Source organism: Melanaphis sacchari, unplaced genomic scaffold (assembly GCF_002803265.2).
Source record: "Melanaphis sacchari strain LSU unplaced genomic scaffold, SCAv2.0 Contig37_pilon_pilon, whole genome shotgun sequence".
NCBI lineage: Eukaryota > Metazoa > Arthropoda > Insecta > Hemiptera > Aphididae > Melanaphis > Melanaphis sacchari.
Window position 1 is genome coordinate 1,102,025 of NW_020271239.1, and position 25,737 is coordinate 1,127,761.

The 25,737-nt window shown below is 23.8% G+C and overlaps 1 protein-coding gene across 1 annotated transcript in view; it reads left to right on the forward strand.

Moving 5' to 3' along the window:
- LOC112597138 overlaps positions 1 to 7,767 on the forward strand; it is a 13,668-nt gene extending 5,901 nt beyond the window's left edge. The window contains exon 4 of the mRNA XM_025343077.1: positions 7,525 to 7,767. Coding sequence (XP_025198862.1) covers positions 7,525 to 7,767 — 243 coding nt within the window. The remainder of the gene's footprint in view (positions 1 to 7,524) is intronic.
- The last annotated feature ends 17,970 nt before the right edge of the window (positions 7,768 to 25,737 follow it).

Sequence of the window (25,737 nt, forward strand, 5' to 3'; positions counted from 1 at the left end):
TATGTGATCAACACCTGGATCGCAAGACGTCGGATGCGGAACACTATTATAGTCGTACTTTACTGGACAGATGAAGACTGCGAGACACACACTATATATATATATATTTAGGTTTTGTGTGATGCTAAACGCGATTCTCGATATATATATATATTATGTGTATATGACTCGGAACGTGAGACGGTGTAAAACGTTCTAAGTTACAGGTACAATCGTACCACACAAGAACCCGAACTTGGCAACAGTCGAGTTTAAAGCGATCACACACTTAGACGATTTACAATGTAACAAAAAAGAGACGAACAGAGTCTGAGGCGGCAACGTGACGACGGCCTGTTGACTCAAAAGCGTCGCACGGAGAAGTGTTTTTCTGTCATGCCGGTGGCTTCGACATCACCAACATATTGTCCGATATAGTGGCCCCATTGACTATATATTAGGCGAAGTGGGGCAATATTATCTTGTACGTAATCTTTACGGCTTTTGTATCTCCACATCGATGGCTAATACTGACGGCCGTTGATTTACTAACCGTCGCGATTAGGGCCATAAAATCTATTTCGATTTCATCGCACCCGATAACTTGCGTGAACATTATTATTGAGTAATAAGTATTTCAAATCAATCAATCATGAGTCAATGTTTAATCGGCCATCTTATATGCGTTCTACCGTAGATCGCGGTCTACCCGCAATTACGGCACGCTTGTCGTATGCGCTCTACTACCAAATTTATCTTTACTATCGTGACTTAGTGCTAGTAAAGATTATCACTCTCTTTTACTGCATGATGTAATTTTTGATCGTATATTCAGTCATTGGCCGACAGTTCTTGGGTTTACACGTTTTTTATTTTCACTTTTCAATATGCTCGCAAAAGAATTTTATACCATAATTCAAAACGAAGAATCAGCTACTAATTTTTTAATTTCTAAAAATCTTTTAGTAAATGTAGAAAATATATTGTGCGATAAATGTGTCTATATAAAATCTATAAATTGTAATCGTAATCCGTGCCGGCCCAGATTATATTATTATCTTCAGAATTATCTAAACTGCGATGTTTGTCGGAATAAAATAAATCTAAAAATACGGTTTCCAAATATTCCTATAGTTCGACTTATCTGTATATAAAATTAATGCTTGTACCTATCACCTGTGTATGTATATATGGTGTAATAAAAATAATTACTTATATTGCTTACAATTAGAGTGGTAAAAACGGTAGAGTGCAATCAAACGGTAGAGCGCATACAACAAGATAGCCCTTAATATTTTGACAGTAACTTACGGGAGATGAAACATTTTCGCAAAAAAAAAAAAAAAAACCATATATTATTATCATGAAAACGTTCAATATTTATTTATACGAAAACTTGACCGGAAGTAGGTACGAGGTTGTCAGTCACGTATCGTCGGTTATCACATTCCTACTCCACGATGCCACGGCTCTTGCAACATTTAAGCTTGTGGTATCGGTTCTAGAATATTCGCGTGCGATAGCCCGCGAATATTCTAGGCTGTTCTTGTAAGTTTTAACAACTTATTAATACCTACCTATAGAATGATACATATGAAAAATTAATAGTGATTTATCATATTTTTAGTAATTTAGTATAATTAATATATATTAAATTGCTGTTATTAATTTGTATAAGCTATAAGTTATGTTTTAGTAATATAATGTATAAGTATAACTTAACCATGGAATAAACAATCTTGCATAATATATATTATTTTTAAGGCGTGTAGGTATGTCGGCCCAGCTCACAGAAGTTACATTTTACCTCACGGCCATCCATAGTTTTGACTTTTATACTTTAATTTTTTTTTTCTATTTGTTTTAAATAACTTACTCAAATGAAACTTATTTAGTCAATTAAATAATTATAAATTAATACATTTTAAACTATGTATAAAATAGTCTTAAATGTTAAGTTATGTATAAGTTTTGATGTGGATTGGTCATTTTTAATTTTTAAAATATTAAGTAAGTAATAAATTTTGTGGATTACCTAGGCCATCTCATTGAACATATTTTGTTAATTCCTAAAAACGAAATTTGTAGAATATAAATTCTTGTTACACTGACTATGAAATGCTAAGTGTTATGTATTCAATAGGCAGTGTTGGCGTTTGTTTTTATTATGAAAATTGTCTTTGTGTTTTTCGTATTTTTTCATGTTATCATTTTTTTGCGGCCAACGCCTTTATTATTGTTTTTAATTGCTGTTGTTCTTTTTTTCTGCATTGCGCAGTGTGTTCTTCGAAAACTAAACGCAACTATATATTATAAAAAATAGGTACTTTGTTTTCTTTGTTGCCAATGTGGCGCGAATCAATATATTATTCTTCGTCATTTCGACACGAAATCATTGTTGTTTTGTCTGACCACATCCGAATTGTCATGCACGATTGTAGTTACGCCAACTCACACATCTCGGGTACTTAATTACAGTATCCCGTAAACTTAGGTTCTTCGTTTGAGGCATCGCTGAAACTTGCAACACGCGCGCCCGCGTAAGCTCGCCAGCACACGTGGTGTGTGAGAGGCCGCCCAGGTCGTCGAGTTTAGTGGGTGTCTCCACGTCTGCCTGCTGCCTAACGAATTTCATTAAGTCTTTTTAAGTTTTAGCCAAGTCATGTGAGATCAACCACGTATTTTTTATGGCGTACCAACTTGAATTGGCTATTCCAAGTTTATAAGAAGTCGATAGTCTTTTAGTGATCTCGGTTAGTTCCTAGTGATCCTTTGGGATATGGTGGTCCGGTTCCACCTGGGCTCAATAACAGGCAGGTAATTGTTTAAATCAGGTTCCCAAACTTTTTCTACTCGTGGCGCCCTTTTAGAACTGAAGTTTGCTCGTGGCGCCCTTAATAAAATGGCTGCATACGAATTGCGTCCCAAAATACGAAAATATAAATAAATCATTCAATTTTTTTTTTCTGTTAATTAAATGGTTATGCTCACCAGTTAATTGATGTAGAGAGGTCTTATCTGCAGTCGTTTAAATACTTGCAGTGCAATTTTTGTCTGTACGGGCCCATTTAATAACTTATTTTTCGTTTTATAACAAAGCAGTATTTAAAATTGTAAAAATTTATAATTTAATTTTTAAAAATTAGGTTTTGTTTTTTAAAATTTTCTTATAGATTTAGGTAACACAGATCTTGAAAACGAAATAATTGTAGATTAGTTAATCATTTTTAATTATAATTCGAAATATATTTTGAATTTTTCTCCTATCTTAAACTATTTTTTTACATTAACTATATAACTTTTTTGTACTAATTTAATAATTGTTATTATATTTTATTTACATAATAAATGTATTTATTTTGTTTATATCTTACTACAGTTTGTTTATACTAGTTTAAATTTGATGCGCACAAATAATAATAATTAATAATATCACCTTTCATACAAGATTGAAATAAGAGAATAAACATATAGATATTGTGTTGAACACACAAGAGTATAAAATTACAAACATTGCATAGGAATTATAAATTTTAATTTAATAAGTAAGATAAGTTTTTTTACCTACTCAAATTCTTTTTTATGGACGACGTGAATTGTATTTTTGTAATTTGATAAAATGTATTACACTGCTATACATTTTTTTTAGAAGTAATTCCGAATAAAATAATTTAAAGAAAAATTTATTTATACTTTATGCATTTTATTATATAAATTTAATACATTAAGTTGATTACACTAATTTGGCAGTGAAATACAACCATATAGATACTCATGCAAAATATTATAATTAAGTAATATATGGTACACAACGTACCTCTGTCAGTTATTTGAATATTTTGAATTAGAAAATTTCCTATATGTTTTGTAAATTTGCAATGATTCGTCACATAACTATTAAAATTCAATAGAATTTAATATAATTTTTAATAAAAGAGTAATTACTTAATCGTTATTATTGTTTATATATTATATCTTTTCAGTTATATACTATGATTAAAATGTATTATTTTTTTGTAGGCTATTATCGTACTGTATTTTAGTTGTTAAATACTATTTTTTTAATATCTCTTAAACTATTTATGGTAGGTATTTACAGGTTGCAAGGAAAAAATAATTTGATACTTAATATACATATCATACTAATAAATCATTATATTCTGGTTGAATATTGAGAAGTGAGAAGACATAATCAAAAATATCAAACACAAGTTGTTAGTAATATAACACAAATGGAGTTTTAAATCTTCACCTACAATAGTTTTAAATTACAACAAAATTATTAAAATTGTTATTTTTTGATTAAATAGTTAGTTTTGTCAAAATTTTAACTTCACAAATCTGTATAAGAAAAAAAATTAAAAATTATGAGACAAATATAATTAGATTTTTTGGATTTCAATGTGTACTACTTATTAGAAATATTATATTAAATTTTCAAGATTTAGTTTTAAAATAGAAAATTGACTAAATAACTTTTAACTACAAAATAATTTGCTAATCGTTGAAAACTAAATTTTGTGTAAATATTTTTGTCTTTTACTAATTTTTTTTTAGTCTTCTATTTATTAAGAGTAATTCTAAGAATTTTTATACTTTCAACTTTATGAAGTACTAATTGAACTTTCACTTTTCTATCAGGACAGATATTGATGTTGGAAATCGAATTAAATTTTCAACTATTAAAAAGAACACCAAAGAAGACAAAACACTATTGTAATATCAATAACATTCATTATTCCGAACAGAATCTAATGCTTACTAAATGTGTTTTTAATTTGTTTTAAAGTCGAACTAATAAATAATTATTTTAAATTCAGCTATGCAGTGATATAGATTTAAAACTAATTAATGATTATTATTAACTAAACATTGTTGAATTCAATAATTTTTTTTGAATTTTATTTTTGTTAAAATAACCTAATTATTAATTGCATTAAAACCATTGGAGACTAAATTAATGTTTATTCAACTCTTAATTTTTTAGTTTAAAGATGATCATTAATGTTCAAATAATTTATAGTGTTGTAAAAATTACTTAACCTGATGTTTTATTTTATTTTTGGCTAGTGGTGTTTTAAATTTTAGACTTAACCAAGCTAAAATGTAATACTTACTCTTGATATGTAAATTAATTTCATTTAATTAAATTAATTAATATATACCATTAGATTTTACTTATTTGTATAAATAGCAATCAAACATATATAATTAAATAAAGTCCTGTTTAAAATAACATTATTTAAGTTGAAAAAAAAATAGTGAGTTTCAATATAAACTTGAAATTTGGTTTTAGTCTACAAAGTATGAAGATAGTTATAAGATAATTACATTATAGTTTTTCCCATTATTTTTAAGATACAGATTTAATATTTGCAAAATTAAATTCAAATTAATTAGGTATTTATATTAATAAGTTGAAATAATAATAAAATGTATAATATTGTTATTTTAATATTGATTATTATAAAATAATAATGTTTTGAGTGTAGGTTTCTAGTACTTTTGGTCTTAAATCAAATACTTATCTGTCGTAACGATAGTTACTAAAAATTTAAAAATAGATATATAAAATAATAAAAAATTAGTTATTTAATATCGTATTATACCGAGCTGTAGAGTGAGGTAAGGCTAGTGTCGAGTGCTTATTGAAGCCAGTCTCAATAACCACCTTTTTAAACATGATTAAAGTTTGTTGGACAGCTATCTACTAAACTAGTTTTTATTTTATAAATAATTTTTATAATATAACCCCGTCGAAACTGCCTACTTGACACATATTAATGTAGATTTTAGTAGATAGGTATCTACCAACATATTTTAATTTTTAAATACATACCTATAAATCTTAGTACTGTCATTAATTCATAATAACTGAAAATGTTTGTTTAAGCACATAAGACCAAGGACACACGAGTGCACTATCATAAGAATTTAGACAAGTAATAAGCATTGTACACGTATGAACGTACGATGTGGTATTGTAGTTAATGCTGTGATGGGTATAACGTAGTTTTTCATTATACTTATTATTATTTTCTTACGTCTGTTATGACAACCGAAACAGAATAGTATTTAATACTTAATTACCTCGTAAACGTTTTTCTATTTTTGGGTGGTTTCATTTAAGAGATTAATACACATTTTAAGTTGTTCAGTAGCGGGCGAATAAGCTTTTTAGTGTCACAAACTTTATTTTCATATATTTTTTAGTATTGTAGTTAGTGTTATTAATAGTTACTTAGTAAGTATTTAGGTAAGCTATATTATTGTAGAGGCAATGCATTTTATAGAAACAATCACAAATAAATTAATTTTGTGCATTTTGTTTAATGGAGAAAAATATAGATTTTAATGATTATATATAACATATTATAGACGACGTAAAATATTTTGAAATACATAAAGTATTAGTATTGCTATATATAACATTTCTTTTTTATATTTTTGGTGCTAATTTTTATAAAAATATGATGTATTCTTAATAAAAATTTGGGTACCTACAATTACCCAATTAAGAAATAAGCTTTACAAGACCAAGAACTTAAAAATTGAATAATATTATATATTTAAGTCGTATCCAGTATTTTTTTAATAATACTTTAGTAGGTATGAAAATCAATATTAGAAACTCGAATAGAAATATATACTTATTTAGTACAACTTTTTTCAAGTATTTAAGGTTATTCATTTTGAATTACAATAAAAACAAAAATCAATTGAGGAAAAATAATAATCAAACAGGTGAATATCAAATGCCGTAAAAATTCCAAACAGTTATAAATAAATTAATGTGACTTTAAGAATGTTTTTTTATACTTGATAAAATAGAATGGAAAAACAAATGACGAATCTTTTATTAATTTTCAAACTTAAGATATAAAAAGAAAAATTAATTTATGAATAATCTAACTGCAAAATAATTTGTAAATTTTCGAAATTTATATGAATTTTGTAAAACTATAACTATTAATCGTTTATAAAAAAAATGTAAACATACAGTTACGATTATATTAATATAATATGAAAATTAAATTAAATTTGTTTTACTTATTGTTTAATCGTAGGCTACCATCATGAATTCAGTCGACCGTGATATGGAGATAGAATCAAATATATAAAAGTTAAAATGTAACAAATTGTCAAGAATAAGCAGATTAGAAATAAGTTTGAAAAAGTTTATTGAGCTAAAAAAATAATCAGATGTTACATGTATAAAATTAAGAAACGAAAACAGAATATTTAAATAAATGTAAATAGACAAACAATTTAAATACTAAATAATTAATTAAAAATACATAAAAAAAAATATATAATAGTTAGGTTAATATCTTGGATTACTTTTCATAGTTTAAATTATTTAATTTTAAATTATAATATTTTGGATTTTTTTAGGATTTTCTGACTACAAAATAATTAGTAAACTTTTGAAATTTTGATGAATTTCACAAATATTGTAACTTTAATTTTGAACTTGGTAAAATAACAACAATAAAAAAAATATTTGAAAATAAAAATTATTTTTGGATGTTATTTTAGTTTTAGCCAACATTTATGGTGAAATATAATTATGTGGCAAATGTTTGTGTTACTATTAAAGCTATTAATGCGTTGGCATTTATACCACTGTGTGATTTAGATATGACTGCAGATGAATTAACAAAGGAATTTCCTGATGAGCTTATACCATTACTTGAGTGGTTTGAAGAATTTTACATTGGGAAGAAAAATCGATGTTTAGGACGAAGAAATCCACGTTATTCTTTTGAGATGTGGAATCTTAATTAACGAACATTGAATGGTACAAATTAGACGAATAATCGACGATTAAACATTCAAATGGATACTCATTTAACGATATAGACTTTCATTGCAAATCTAAAAAAAATTTAAGTCGGGCGTGACAAGTATTATGAAAATATTGTGTCAGAAAATAGCCTTTCAAGGAAGTTGAAAGAATTTTAAGACACATATAAAAAAAACAAAAAGGTTAGTAAATAATTATAATGGGGGAAATAAAATGATATTTTAAGAAGTATAGCAAATAATATTGCTTTAAAATAAAATTTTAGAATGAAAAATTTTTTTATATACCTACAGGTTAAATCGCTAAATAATAATGTTATATACGTATTTACTATAAATAATTATAATTATTTGACTTATTTATTTACTTATGATTTAAAATGATTATGGCACTTATTATATCATATAGGCAGTACAATTTTATATTAAATTATATTTTTTTTCACTACCTATTAATTTTTGTTGAATTCCTGCTCCGAAACGTCATAAATCCATTTATTACAATTGAAATTTTTAATTTTTTTTTTTATAAATGTTAATAAAAAAAATTATTATAGTTAAAATCCTTGAAAATTTAATATAAGTTTTCTAATAAGTGATTAATTTCTCAATTGAAAAATACCAAAATTTCATAGATATAATTTTTTTTATGAGAAATTAAAATTAGTATTTTCTCAAATTTCTTGAAAATCTCGAAAAATATAAATTATTCTGTAGTTAAATATGCATACAAAATCTTCTGTCTATGTTTAAGATTTTAAAACTAAAATTAAATACAAGGTTTTTAACAAGTTTTTTTAATTTGTAAAACCAGATTGCCAAATTAATATTTTATGATCATATGAAGTTCTAATTTTTACCATAACAGATATTCACCCGTATAATAGTTATTTCTTTTCAAACGAACGATTTTTTTTTTTTTTTTTTTGTTATTCAAAAATGAATAAATGTAAATACTTGAAATTTCATAACGTTTTTATATTATAAATTTCATCATATGATAGCATTTTAAAAATATTTTGACTCATTTTAAACTATTTATAAGTGCTTATGCCAAATTTTCAATTTTGTTTTTATTTATTTATTTTTTTTTAAATTATTCACTGGGTCAAAATTTGTAAAATTTTATTACAAGATTATACATATATTTTTATTATATTTGTATAAAAATATTAAATACTTATTTAAACAATAAAATATAACAATATGTTAAATTTTGTTATAATTTAAAAATATTATTCGTGGAAACTTTTATGTATTTTATATTACTATACATTTAACTATAATAATATTTTTGATTTATTTTAAAATCCAATTTAGTTATTTTTAAATTTATAGAAGACATTGTGAGGTAGGGTTTAGACGTAATTTTTAAAATAAAAATGTAATCAATCTAGTATAGTACAGTAAAATTAATTAATTTTGTAATAACATATTTAGCATTTGAGTGATATAGATTATACATTTATACCAGTCATCGATCAGAATCATTTATCTACTTTTTCTATTTTTAATTTTAATATTGATGAATACAAAATTAAATAATAATTGGAAAAATAGGTATTTTTGGTTTAACAATTTGTTTTAGAATCCTTTGTTTAACAAAAGTTTAACGTTCGCAACGCTGCTTTTGATGAGTGATTGAAGTTGAAATGTCGATGACATTGGATATTAAAATTTATAATAACGATTTACTCTCAAAGAATTTTTGTTATTTTGTTATTTAATGAATATTAGTTGTAAAAATTTGAAACATTTCAAATTTGCTTAAATTAGTACTTCATATACACAAGTAAATTTTCAAAAAAATGTTAAAATGACTAATTTAAAGTTATTAATATAAGCATTTGAATTTTTTATCTATAATTATGTATAAAATATGTCATGGTTAGTTAAAAAGCTCGATAATTTAAAACAAGATTTATCCAATGTTTTTCTTAGTTGGATATTTAAATGAATATATAAAAAAAATTTCATTAACGGTGTACTATTTATTTAGTTGTAATTTGTAACTCAAAAAAAAAAAAAAAAATAAATAAATAAATAAATAAATACTAATTGTGATTAGAAACTTTTCACCAACTGACTTTTAAGTTAATAAGAATCATATATTAATATATTATAAAATATAAAAATTAATATTATAGGTATAATTTCATAAATTATAATAACCAGCTTAATAATATTATTTTATGCTATGTTTTTGGAAAAAAGAATAATTAAAGTTATCGTAGTATTAATAGCACTGTATTAAATATAAATTTTAAAATATAGAAATATTGGCAAAGTCTTTGCTAAAAAACAATTTTTTATATGTAATAATTTATTATTAAATTTAGTTTAACAGTGACTTACTCAATGGCTATAAAGTATATTATACTATTTCTATTAAACAACACCACTCTGATATCCTTCGTTTTTATTATTATGTATCTTTTCTGTTACAAAATATATTAATATTGATTAATAAATAACGACTATAGTATATATTATATATTAATGTACATTTTACTATTACATGTAGATATATTAATACATAATAATCTAAACAAATGAACTTGGTCTATATAATGAGAAACTATACACATATTTATAAAGCTCGGTGATATGTCTGGTATGATGTTCTCTTAATAATTGTAACTACAGCATTGTAAAGTACCTATTTTTAAAGAAAACTACCGGTAATCAATTAATAGTTTCATCCTTGTATATTCAGATTAAGTATTTTATAAATAGTTTATTAATATTGGTATTAACTATTTAACTATAGTTAGGTAGAATAAACGTTGTTAATTATTCTTATATTTTTAAAAACGATTATTTTTTAGATCTCTAAATATTGAATAATCGTTCCTTAATGATCATTGGTATTCATAATACTATTATTTATTTAACTTAGGAGTAATATTACAGTTTTAAATAATTTATTACATTTCAAGCCAAGTAAATAAATATTTTCAAATACAAATGAATACAGAAAAAAAGTCTTTACTCAATGTTGTTACCTGAAGTACATCTATAGATTAGGTTAAATTGTTCTTATTTTTTAAATTTTTTTACGGTTAATATGATAAAGAATCTTTCAAAAGTGATGGCAAAATAAATTATCTGCCTTTTCTTGTATTTTTGTACATCTGTAATTAAGGTTAAATAGTATTATTTTATAAATAAATGTAAATAATTTTGTTAGAGTAATTTTTTATTTTAAATATCTAATAAATTAATTTTATTTAGACAAATATATTTTTAATCTTACCAGTCTTAGAAGATTATGTAAATATGTTTGTACACCAGAATTAATATAGTTTTCAACATAATTGACAAACCCAAATACCGACAAATTAATCTAACTTAATATTTCATTAGATTTACAATGACGAAATTATTAGGTTTTTGGAAATACCAACGTAATCAGTATGAAATGGTGCATTGTACATATTTTATATTAACTATTTTCCTATATATCTATATATAATGAAAGTGAACACTCCGAGATAAGTGAAAAATGTAACTAAAGCCTACTCGCAATTTTTAAGATACGAAGAGAATATTAATCGGTCGTATAAAAATCGGTTAGGTTACATAGTTCATCTATCCCGCACCAACAGCTCACACTTATTGTACACTCTATTCGTATAATACATTATGTAGTAATCCATTTAACTGGTTAAAATAATTGTCCATTGATTAAAAGAAATTACTTAGTTCATTTTATTTTAACGCTATATTTATAATAAATTGTAAATTATAATTCTTTACTATTTATTTTTATCATAATGGTTATTAAATTATTTTAATAGAAACTTTTATTTGTTATTTCATTATCAGGAGTAGAATACTTTTATAATAATGTATACCAACAAAACATTGGATAAATGTTTTATTGAGTTTTTTAAGTTTAAAGAAGTGGAGTAGTGGAACACGCGTTTTTAAGACATCCCTAGCCACTTGATTCCTGTCATCAAAACTTTAAACACTAATTAATAAATTAATTATTCACTTAAGTACATAAACATTTTCAGAGACCTGTTCACCTTTTGATTATGAAATCGTTGAAAAATCACCACTATGATGTAAACAAGTTTAATATTATACATTTTGCTAAAAAAGCAAGAGTAATATTTTATATTTATTTTAAAGTTACAATTAACTATGTATAGAAAAACATTTAAAAAAAAAAAATATAGCGATAGAAAAAATAAGTGTTGGCATTTCAATGGATTACTTTGTTTAAAGAGGTATATGCGTCCATTTATGATTATTGGCTGGGCAACAGACTACGCCGCAATGTTATATAACAAACGTCTGACCGATAATAATTAATAGTGTAGGTCAAATTAACAATGGTTCTAAATCTTATTTTGTTCATAGCACCATAAAATAATTTCTAAAAATCTCAGGGGGTTCTTATATTGTTGATAACTTTAATTTAACATAGATGTAATAACTTATAAGTAGTAACCAATTATTTTTTTATTGTTGAAATATTTCCTACATTTGTTTATTAAATGAAAAAAAAAAATTAAAAAAAAATTATAATATAAAATAATAATAATTATATAAATTAAAAATGAAATGTGAATAACATCCAATGAAGCAGGTATTTAGATTATAAGTTTGATTCAATACAATCTGACTTTGATGATTTTACACAAATTTGCTATTTATGGTATATTTGTTCTCTTTAACGAACTCAAGTTTCATTCTTTTATTAGTTGTTTTTGAATTCACAAGTAAAAAAAAAAAAAAATTACCGATTATGATATTTTTAATTTAAAATATTCTTGTGGCCTATAATATACCTATGAATAAAGATAAGTTTTACAAAAGTTTTCGATAACTCTTGGTTTCAATGTTTTATCTTCAGAATATTATAATTTATAAGTATAATCTTCATCTTTGTGGTTCATTTTTGATATTAAATTGAATCTAGTTTATACTCAAGAAGTTAAAAGTAAAAAATATCAGTATTTTTTAAAACAATCAAGTAAAACAAAAACGGAATTTTTTAATTTTTACGTGAAACCAAACTTTAACATAATCAATTTTCCTTAATTTTAGTGATTTAAAAAAATAAAAAGTTAACTTGAATTGAGTAAATAGCTTAACAATTAAATAGAAAATTCCTTAAAAAGTTTATTTTTAGAATTTACAAAATAAAGCTTAGCGCTACGCCATATCAATTTTTTATCAGTGATTTTCAAATTTTTTTGATATTGAGTAGGTATTCAAATGTAAAATACGAGTAACATAATTGTCTTCTTAAGCAATCTATGTTATTTAATTTAACATAAAAATATTAATACAAAATTTTACTTTTACTTTAATTATTATTTTTTACTTGTAAGGAATAAGGACATTTAAAAAAATTACTTATTTAAAGTTTAAAGGCATTTAATTTTTTCTTCTTATAGACATTTAAAGTTGAAATTTTATATTTAAAAAAATTATGGTTTTAGTATTTTTGTTGAAATAAAAAAACAATATGCGCAAGAATTTGAAATTTATTGTAATAACGTACATTTATCATTATTTACATAATATAATAATAAAATATTTTAAATTATTTTAAACTATTTTTATGATGAATCCATTCATACTATTTTTAAGACTTTAAAGTTAAGAATAATACCTATAATATGAGTATATCTTATGATAAAATAATAATAATATTTATATAATATAGGTGATTTGCGTTTGATAAAATTTAGTACAATTTTGTAGAACGGAAAAATAAAAAAATAAATAAATTTAATACTAATATAAATTATAGAATATTTTTAGAAATATAGGCAGTTACACTTAAAATATTTTCCGTATACTATGTAATGAAACTATTAAATTCAAATTTAATATAATATCGTGATTTATTCAGCAATTTACCCGTTTTTCTCGTCAAGTTTTTAAATGTTTCTATTCTTTGGATATTATTCATATCAACTACAAATTAAAATTTGATACAAATTTCAATCACGACACTAGTGATGCAATATTAATAGCAAATCAGTATCAACATTTAAATAAACTAAGCATTATTTATATTATAAGAACATACATATAATTAGGTTATAATAAAATATTGTACGTAAATAATTATTGTGATTTAATTTTTATTTTAAATTTATTTTAGACTGGAAAATGTGTTGAGAATCACTGACTAGATAGAACATAATTTTCAAACATTGAAACCAAATTTTTGCAATAAAAATATTATTGTAGACTACGAGCGGGACGTATTTTACCTTATAGCTATAGTGCTATACTGCAGTAGCAAATTAAACTTAACATTCGTTAAAATAAATTATAATATGTGTATATAGTATATACTGATATAGAACATATTCAGTATAATATAATGTATGAATTTAAGTTTTTTTGAGAAGGCAAAACCTTTATTACCTCATCAATATTATTTTTCATCGTAGCAGCAGTCAGTTACGCGTTTTATATTTTGTATATTTTGCTATTGGTATAAAATATAAACGCATTTTTTTCGCACTATTATTTTTTTAATAATTTCGTAATATTATAAAATGAATCAATTATATTTTTTTGTTAATAAATGTAATGGAAAAATTTATTTTACATGGAAATTAAAATTAATTAATGTAAATGAAATATTAACCAAGGGATCAAAATATTAAAACAAACCAGTAATAGGTACTTGTAATTTACTTAAATGCGTCAAGGTATGTTATTGCATATACTTTTAAAACATCATCTGAGTAAGTGACTAATATTATGTCAAAAATTATTTCTATTTTACGTTATTTAAATTCGCTGTAGAGAAAAATCGTCAGATAGAATCTAAAGCAATAAAAATTTGGCCAAGAAAGATTAGGAAATGTCATTAAAATGTTTGTCTCATTCATATTAAGTGTATTGCATACATAATATATTTTAGTAAGTTCATACTATCGATACGAAGTATTAACGTCAGATGATGTACAGTATCCAAACCTGATGGTATTATGTAATATTGTAATATATATGATATGTATAATAGAGTAATCAAAAAGATGATTACAATATAATATACAACATAGATTTCAATAAAATATTTTATAATCGAAGAAAATAATTATTTTTATTTGTATGGGCTCAAGTGTATTTCCTAAAAGGTACCTAATGAAATTTTGTTTGAAAATATTTGTAGCGTGTAATTATTAAATACGGTAAATTATTCATCAATTGTAATCGTATACACATAAATTATTGGGTATTGCACTATTATTGTAAAATGTATATACAATACAGTCAATATATGTTATACACGTTTGAATATACGGTTGTAATTTGAATACACAGATCTAGGTTAAGTCCATCTTAGAGCTTATGTTATCCAAACGTACCCATATATACAAATATGTCAAGTTACAAACGTAATAAAAAACAAATATATATGTATATAATATACTTGAAACGGAAGGGTTGGTTAAAAATGCAAAGTATAAGAGAACGAGAATAAACAAGCTCTGTACCAACGCACGATAATTAAAGTAAAAGAAAATTACATTTAAACTTGAACGTAAAAGCTCAGAAGTGAAAATAGTAATTAACGTTAGCTAGATTTCTATGTATAATTGTTGATATTTATAATAAATTGCTTTATTTAAAAATAATAATGAACCATACGGACATTTCTAGAATGTGTCTCTGATGATCAGCTATTATAGTGACACAAAAACACGAATAAAATGGAATTTTTATGTATAAAAAAAATAAAAATATAAAACGTGCGAATTTCGTTTATTAAAATTAATTAAGTAAAATTACTAGCTCATGAATGCTTTTTTATATTAACCTATAATATTAATTTGTGCGTGTGAATTGGATTCAATAACTGTTTAATGTATTTATTAGTGATTTTTAAATTAAAATTATTATTATTTAAAGTGCTTCATATAAAATATATTTTATCTCGACATATTTTTCACATTACACATACGACAAGAATTACCTATGTGTGAGATTTATCTGTGGAATTTAGAGAATGTGTTTAGAAGAATGCAGCGAATTCATCCAAATAGCTATACAGTATTTTGATAATTATACATAAGTATAACTACATCTTTCAGTCCTCGAGACACATTTAATGAGACACAGTGACGGAAGACTGATGAGTTTTTTTCAGCACAGAATATTACTCGTAGGGCGCAAGTACATTAGGATTAGGAATAAATTCCTACACAATTTATAAATCATAAATCAAAATAAATTAAATTATGAATGATCGAAAATGTTGTTATCTTACTGTTGCCCTAAATAGTTTGTCTTACAAAAATATTATTTTGATTAAATATTATATTATGTTGAGACATTATTATTATGAATAAAATATAAAAAAAATCTGGAGACAAATAAACAGTCAACTTTTTAATTTAAAATGTAACACAGTTTCGTAGTTGAATCAACGTTATTAATATTAAATTATTTTAAGCTTAAACGTTATTTAATAATTTATTAATTCATTATTTAAAATACAATAGGTAGGTAAGTATGTGATAAATACTATACAAATAAAATTTAAGGAATTCCTCGATAAAAAAAAACAAAAAAAAAAAAAAAACAAAACAAAACAAAAAAATACGACCATGTCAGCAATATTTTAGGGTTTACCCAGTTTACTACACCTTGCCATACCTACATAGTTCGGTAATAAAATAGTATGGTACGAAATGATTTTGCTTATTATACTTAATAGATATAATTTTTAGAATAAATATATTCTTGCTTAATATCTGTAGTAGGTAAACTATGACTGACAGTGCCATACGTAGTTCAATGATGCATGCCTATATAAATATTATGCATGAATAAACATTGCAAATTAGAGGGCTAACATAACAACTTATGTAATGTTATGAATATAAATACAAATTAAATTCAATATAGGTACAAAATTACGATCATCATGGTTGGAAATGTATTAAAATTTGGAGGATGGCTACATTTTAGCTGCACATAAATAATAGTTTTTTATATAAACTTCCGATTAATCAAAATATAATATGTCAAATATCATATAGCCATCGACAAGGGTTTCGGTAAAATATTAAGGGTGCTATATTATTTTTTTAAATAGAAATTAAAAATAATTCACATAACCTCCTTTCTCGTTATAACGATGTATTAATATATTTAATGTATTATGTTCATATATATTAGATGGTCAGGAACACTGTGTAATCGACAGCTATTAATAGATAAAACAAATAAGTGGTTAACATAATATTATAATCCATTTACACTGAAGAAAAATAAATAATTATATTATATTTATAAAATAAATATGTTTAAATACATTTTAATATTGATCTGTATTAAATATCTAAAATCAAATTTTTTTTATTTTTAAAATGAGGTGAAATAGTCCAAAGATAAAAACTATTTTCAGATCGCAAAAATAGATCAAAGTAAAATTCAAACTATATATTATGTATCAAGAATCATCTATTATATGAACATATTATGATCAAAAAAATTCCACAAATAATAATAATAGTACGATATAACTGATATTCTAATAGCTGGTATCTAATATTTGATTATCTAAAAACAACGGATTTCAAGCGGTCGAATACTTAAAATAATAAATCGAGCATTATGCATTCTTTATTGACAATAATCAAATTAGACTTATTATTATTGATCCACATAATAATGTGTCGCTAACCACTTTCAATTCATAATATTGTACTCTATGCACTTGGCCCTGGTTTGGTTTAAACGGGTCGTAATATAATACGTGGATCATATTATATTTGTTAGTTCGCGTTTATACATAGTTAGCGTCTCTACGGTAGAATAACAAAATATCCGTGTGCGGTATTATTATTATTAAACTGATCTAATTTCAAAGGTGTGAACTATAGACTTACCTACGCATAATTACGGTCAAAACTATGTTAAACATAAAAATTTAAACAAAAATTTAAGCGGTATTTCGGCACCATGTATAATCAAACAGTTTGTATATCTAGACAATTTTATTGTAATCATTTTTAAACGTATTACATTCATTACAATATGTTATATTAAAAAACATAACCAGATTTAATGTCAAAAAAGTGTTTGAAATACTGCTCAAATAATAGTTTAAAAAAGATATTATTAAAAACTGAAATCATTGAATATTATTTTTTAATTTTAGTTACATTAAATTGTATCACAGCTGAGACAATACCTGATGGTTGGTGCTTATGCCTATTAATCTGATCACATCATTAATTATAGGTACCTAATATAATTTAATAATAATGAAAATCTGTAAAGAATACTGTACCGAATAGTAGGTTTGAAATGTACCTCGTAATTGCGTACATTTCTGAAATGGATTCGTTGAATTTGAATTTAATGATAAACCGTAGAGGTGTATATAAAATAAAGATTCTAAGCGCGATTTATGTCATGCTCTTTTTCCAATGAAATTTTATGATTTATTTATTTTAAATTTATTCTTTTTTTTTTTTTTGGTAGTATGGGTTGTTGAATTTGAATTTTAACTATTTCCAAAAAATTGTATATTACATATTATTTTGTTAGTTAATATTAATTATTAATATTATATTAAGTATTATTGTTATTAACTTATAAGTCAATACTACATACCTTAAAAATATGCATTTGAGTTATCGTAGTATAAATAGCTAGAAATTAGACTAAATAAATTGGACATTTTATTACGTATAATAATAATTTTATATTTTAAAACTACTATAAGTTAAATTTACGTGTAACTTTGTATTAAATATTCATACATTTTACTCGTAAAAGAAAACTTTATCATACAGAAATTTATGAAAATGGTCAAAATTTACAAGTATCTAAAAATAAAGCAAAAATTGCCAAAAATTTTTTAAAATTATATCTTTTCTCAAAAATGCTAGTATAAATATAATAACAATAAAAAAATATAAATTAAGTATCTAAAATCGTTTATTTTTAAATTAAAGTTGATGTATTCAGAAAAGTATTGATTATTTTTTATTTTTGATCTCTTAAAGCAGTGTTTTCCAACGTTTTTGTTATGGTGACCCATAAATTTACTGCTTGTTAGTTACGCGTCCCACCCTCACCAACACACAAAAAAAAAAATTGTATTGTACTAAACTGTCTGATGGAACTGCAGGTCGACTGGTACCATAATGGATGTAGTTTTATAAACAATAAATTTATTCATTAGAAAAATCAAAACTTAATATACATTATATAAAATTTGAATATTTGAAAATGAGTGTCTAATAGTAAACTAAATCTTACAAATCCTAAAATTCTAAATGTTTTACCACTATTGCCTGTAATATAATCATAGATCAAACGTATTGAATTCAAAGAATAAAACATAATTAGAAAGTTGTAAGAAAAATTTTTTTACTGCTTTCATTATTCATGTGCTTTTTTTTAGTGTTTCGTAGAGCATCAAAATCTTAGTTATACTTATAAAATTATTTATTTGAATATTATATAATCATGTACAGTACATATATATTATTTGAAATATGCTTAATAAATTAAACTACATTTTTCTAGAATTTTAACAGTGGTTTATCGATTATTATTATATTATTTTTTTTTCTTTCAATTTATTTTTAATGAAAAAATAGATTAATTTACACGTTTTTTGTGACATAGTATTATTTTATTACATTGATTCTAAGCGAAGCAAAGACTATTGATTTTAAAGGATGTGTGGTTTTTATTTGTTTTTATCTTTTTGTCTGAAGACACTTTTTTAATAAAAAAAATGCTTTGATCATCAACTTTAAGGAAGGTTTTTGGTAGTAAATTGGATCTAGTTTGTACTTTAGTAAATCAAAAAGATAAATTTCTCAGTATATTTTAAAATAATCGAGGTAAAAATACCAATATTTGTTAAAATAGTAGTATTGTGATTAAAATAATTGTTTAGCAACTTTGGTTGCTTAAGTTAGATTTTTTTTTGCTTAAAATCGTTTTCATCGCATGCAATTATGATTTATCATAAAATTCAATTTTAAAATGTTTATTAGTAACTTATTACTCATTGATGAGAAATATTCAACCGACATCTACTGAAGTACCTACTGTACAATAAAACGATTACCTACTGTATAGTTTTTTTTTATTTTTCAATTTTTTTCATACTAATTAAAATTAAAAAAGGTTTTAAATAAATAAGTACAAACGTTATGGTTATTTTGTTAGTTGTATTATAATTAAGTAGTTTATTATTGGACAAAATATCATGTTATAAAACGGTAACTTCAATAGGTATTAGTATTGGTTAATAGTTAACATTAGTGGTTTGGAATTTTACCAGAAAAATGCGATGGGATGTAAAAAGGATATTATTATATTTTGACTACAGCACTAGAAAGGTAGACAGATGACGATTAACGTTCGGATATTTATAACAAATATTTTTTATCGGTAAAGAGGAATTACAAAAATTAAGTAACATGTTTGAAATATCAACCGAAAAATAAATCTGCAAAAAAAATATCTATATATTTTCCATAATGTGCATTGTTTCAACTAGAATATTTTATTCTCACAATATTATTAATTTCAATCCGTTTATAATTTTTTACTGATAAAGCAAAACTAGAGTTATACGTTTTAATAGGTATGCTACCACAAAAAAGAAAATCAACAATTAATGAAAAAAATGATTGTTTGAATTATGTAAATAGTATTATAACGGGAAATTCAATATTTATATTTTTTGAATTTTCTATAAAAATATAATATAATATTATAGTAGACCAAATATTTTTTCCACTGAACGTTTAGAACTAACTAAAATGAATTTATAAACGCAACACGTGTATAAAATAAATATAGACTGATTATTATATTAACAGTAAATTCATTCATTATATTGAAAAGTATAATTGTTTTAAAATATTTTCTTTGCATAAAATAAATAATTTTTTTTTTAAATTTAAACTTTGTTATTTATAATAAATAATTGTAATTGAAAAAAATAGTGGACCAAAATTTTGCCAGATCCATGTGCGTACGACTCAATTCCTTTCATCTAAAATTTAAATACTAATAACTTATAGCTGATTATTTTTAACAACTAGTTTTTGATTTCAATTTTAAGTATAAAGAATTAAAAAAAATAATATTTTGACTCAGGGTATGAAATTAAAAATTTACAGTGCAATCAAAAAGACAAAAATTATTCTTGAGAATGTATTCATGAAGAATAAAATAAATATAAAATAATATGAAAATGTATTTTTAAAAACCTTAAAACTTTTTGAGAAAATTTTTTGTTAAAATAATCACCTTGTGTAGTACCTATGTAGTATGTTTATATAGGTACATTATTTACTCCAGCTTTACCAAATTATTACCTTTGCTAGACGCCTTAAAAATAGTAAAATTATTGGTCACAGACCCTTTAATAAAAATAAAAAAACAATAATAAGTAATAATAATAACTTTATTGTTTTATTTTCTTAACTAAATGTAAGTATTTTTATAGTATAAAATTTATTTAAATAAGAAAAATAAATGGATAAATATATACGTAACATGTAAAATAAGTAAAAAAAAAAAGTTCAATGTGATGGATGGTGTTGTTTTTTCGATATTGAATCGGTTATATTAAGGTTAATAGATATTTTGATATTTGTAAATATTTATTATTAGTATATACATTAATAGAAAATCCTTTTTCATAGAAATACATTGTTTAAAAAAAACATCGATTGTCTTATTGCTGCTTCTAATATTTCTTGATGGTTTTGTCTTAAATTTGACATTGTACTTATATTTATTAGTATATTTTTCAGTGTGGTACAAATATTACATTGGTATTTTTGTTTTTAAACATAATATTTTCAATTGATGTTTACGGACCCTTTCTAGTATACATAAGAATCCCTATGGGTCTGTGGACCACAGTTTGGCAAATGTTGATTTAGTTGACGACACAAAACTTAAATTGAAAATAATAAAGTGTAAAATTATTGCCATATATAGTTCCTTATATAGCCATACATCATGTATTATTATATTATAAATGTATTAAATTTCTAAATTCTATTTTAGTTTAATATCCTTGTATAAAACTGAATTTTGAATAATGATCTATTTTAATTGAATAAATAAAATTGCTAATGAATATAAATAGGTAGATAAATAAAATGCCTAATTTAAATCATTTATTAAGTAAAATATTTAAGTTTAATAACTGTAAATTTGTGTAAATCAAAAGTAACTGTTTACACTTTAAATTATACCTATATAGGTTAGTATTTATATATATGTATATACGTTACAATAATTTTGTTTACATGCATTTTTCATATAAAAAAAAAAAAGCATCGGTAATTAAATATTACTTAAGTTTTATATTATATTATTAGATTTATTTTTACGAAGAAGTTTTCTTAAAATATAAAAAAAACTTACGTTAATTTATTTAAAACATATTTTATAGTTTTTTTTTTATTATTTATCCATTAAAAACTAAAAATCTTACAAGATTAATCCTCAGAGAAATTTTTGTTGAGCATTACAATTATCAATTTAATAGGTACGGTGACTTATTATTTTACAAAACAATTTAAAATTAACATTTAACTCTTATTAGGTCGTAGCCGGTAGGTAATTGAAGTTTTTCGCAATTTTGAACTATGCAATGTTTTATAAATTATAAGCGATATGAATTGTAATTTATGTATCCGATTTAATTGCTCTACCGTAAGATTTAATTACTTAAACACATTATTTAACAGTCCAAAATATTTATATTTACTTAATGGTATTACATGTTGATCAATTTCAATTAATAATGTGTTGAATTAAAAACGGGAAAGCACATATAGGGATTGTTTTCTAGTGACCGTTAAAACAAAGTATAATAATAATAAAAATCCATTTACTACGTCAGCAATAATGGCTGAGTAGTTTTATAATTGTTTATTATGCACGATTTATTTTGATAATAAACACTATGGTTGTATTTGATTTTGTTTATGGTCAACATGCATTAAAAAGTAGAGTAATTTTATATCAATCTGTTGAAAATATGTTCGATAATCTTCCCCTCGTGGTACCTACACTTAATTTATGTTAGTGTCTGATGGTGTGGAAAATGTTATGCACATTTTTAATTTTTCAGTTAAATTATCATAGTCGGTAATTTTTCGTTTTATTATATATATGATATGCTATAGTATATGATGAACATAATTTACATACACGATCTGTATGTTGTATGTATTATGTAGGTATTTAATATTTTGAAACATATTGAAAATATTTAATTAATATTAAAAGGTAGGTAATGTATAATAGGTACTGTTATATAACAGAATAAACTCAAATAAGAATGTTTAAATTTACTTCCTATATTATGTATTCAAATTAGATAATAATACAATTATTAAAACTATCAGTAAGCAAATTATAGGTTAAAATTGTATTATAGTAACTATATATAGTTTGAAAATTCATTAGTAAAGCGTACCTATTTGGTTAAATTACTAACAGTGGACATAAAAGTAAATTACATGATAAAAATAACTGTAACTTTTATAATCCTATTTTTGCCTTATTTTATTAGACAATACAAGTAGGTAATGACAAGTGATGACGATGTGTACTTAATTAATTATTAAAAGCTATAATAGTGTAATGTAATTAAGACATTTTTACACTTAGGCATCTACTACAATTTATAAAATTTTAAAGATATTAAAGATAACCCACCTATTAATATTATTTTGGTACCTTTAAATAATTCATAGAATAAATAACGATTATTAATAAATTACAGTTATTTTGAACACGCAAAAATAAAATAAGGTACGTTAAATATCGTTTCTACATGTATAATTAATAATTTATTTTATATTTAATTATCTAAGAAATATTTTGATTATGTCAAAGCAAAAATTGCAATTTGCCGCCATCATCCACGAAATGTCTAAAGAATTGTCTTTACTGCCAAACGGTGTCAAAATAAGTGAATAATGGAAAATAGAAATAAGAACGTGAGAATTTTCCTGGAAAGCATTTCCTTCGTGTTTGTATAACTGAACAGAATAATAATTATTCTTTTTCGGAGAAAAATGTATTTTTGTACTGATTTTTATAAAGTTCAACGTTTATATTGTAGAAAATACCGCAAAAGTAGGTAAATATTTATTTCTGTTTATTCTTTAGAAAAAAAAACAAATTCCTTATTTTGATCATTAGTTCAGTTGACTGTTAAAAAAATCCTTCCACTCTCTCACCCTTTAACAATAGGCAATATATACATTATACAATGAGATCAAGAGCAATGGTTTCTGTGCGTAATACACCAACACCATAGTGTAACCAAAACGTTCTTAATATATACATTTTTTAATTGGAGTTGTCAGCTTTATCTATTGTCAAAAAAACATATTATTTGTTGTCTGTGTGTTATTTTGCATTGAAAGTGTGTATTTTTCACATTTACTCTATATACACCTGATATAAAATTGTGTTCTGTGATTGCATGATTAACGCCAATCGGTACATTATGTTATTGTCTTTTTAAATAAATATCACACTGTTTAATGTTAATAATAAAATATTATGTTATCACATGCTGTACTTATATTATATTATATAGTGTATAACATGAATCATAAATGTTTTAGATAGATATTGTTTTAAACATAATCGCTGTTTTTAACCGTTAATTGTGAAAGATTGTACTTAAACATAATAATAAGTCAAGTATTTTTTTCGTGTTACCGAGATTCCTGGTGCATATGACTCTATAAGTTCTTAAAAGTTCAGTATTCTACAGGCCAAAACCTAATATTATATTCAAATGACTACTTTTTTGCAAGTTAACGTGTATTTCAAAAGGAACTATAGTTTTAAAGTAATAAAAATTGATCACTGGAAAGTGTAAAATACGTGCTGGTTGAAAAAAAAATTAAAAATAGTCTTAACAATTTTGTGTATTAGGTATGTATGTATAACTTGTAAATGTTAGATTCCTTAGTATATTATACGAATTTTACAATAATTAAAGCCAGGTTAAGGCTATTAGTGCCATAAGAATATTTAAAATAAAGGTCTTATAAAAAAATATATACATAATTCGTGATAACGTACATATTTAAATTTTAATATTATGTATTCTCGTAATAATTTCGTTTCTCAAAAATCTGTGAAATAATACAAACAAAATATTATTTTTCTAATTCAATTTTAATGTTGTTGGTATATATATTTTTAAATATTCGCTAGGTACCTAAGAGATTTAGTAATTATTGCTTATTTCGTCTTGATCTTAATTTTGTAGTCCAATCGATAGCTAATAAAATAGAATAGAATATTATCATACTAAATATTTAATCCATCATTTGACTAGGTATTTGAGTAAATACATGCGCACATAAAAAAAAAGAAAACACACACAAATGATTCTACATCAATTTAAAAATAATATTATATAGGTACCTCTCTTTACATGATCTAAAAATACCGCGCGCGCTTTTTGTGAGCGCCAGTCGCGCTGGAACTGCAGCGGTAGCGTTGTCTCTGTCGCGTTCGTATTTCAGCGATTGTCCGGAACGCGACGACACCATATATCATCATCATCATCATCATCATCATATTATTATTATTATTATTATTGTTATTTTTTTCTGACAAAATAATGTTTATGCAAACATTTATAATCGCGTGAGGCCTACACATTCCTCGGTGTATTTGGTTCACGCACACACAAATGCGTGTATGTATATATAGTAGTAATAATGATAATAATAATAATAATAATAATCCAATAATGTGCCTAGACAGACACGGCGACCTATTCACGACAAATGATGGTGGTGGTGGTGGCGGTTGCGGTGTCGAGTACGGTGATGGCGGGGTATAGAGGGAAGAGGGGTCGTCTATTTCGTTATTAAACTATATACTGCGATACTGCAATACAGTCATGTATAATATTGTTATAATATT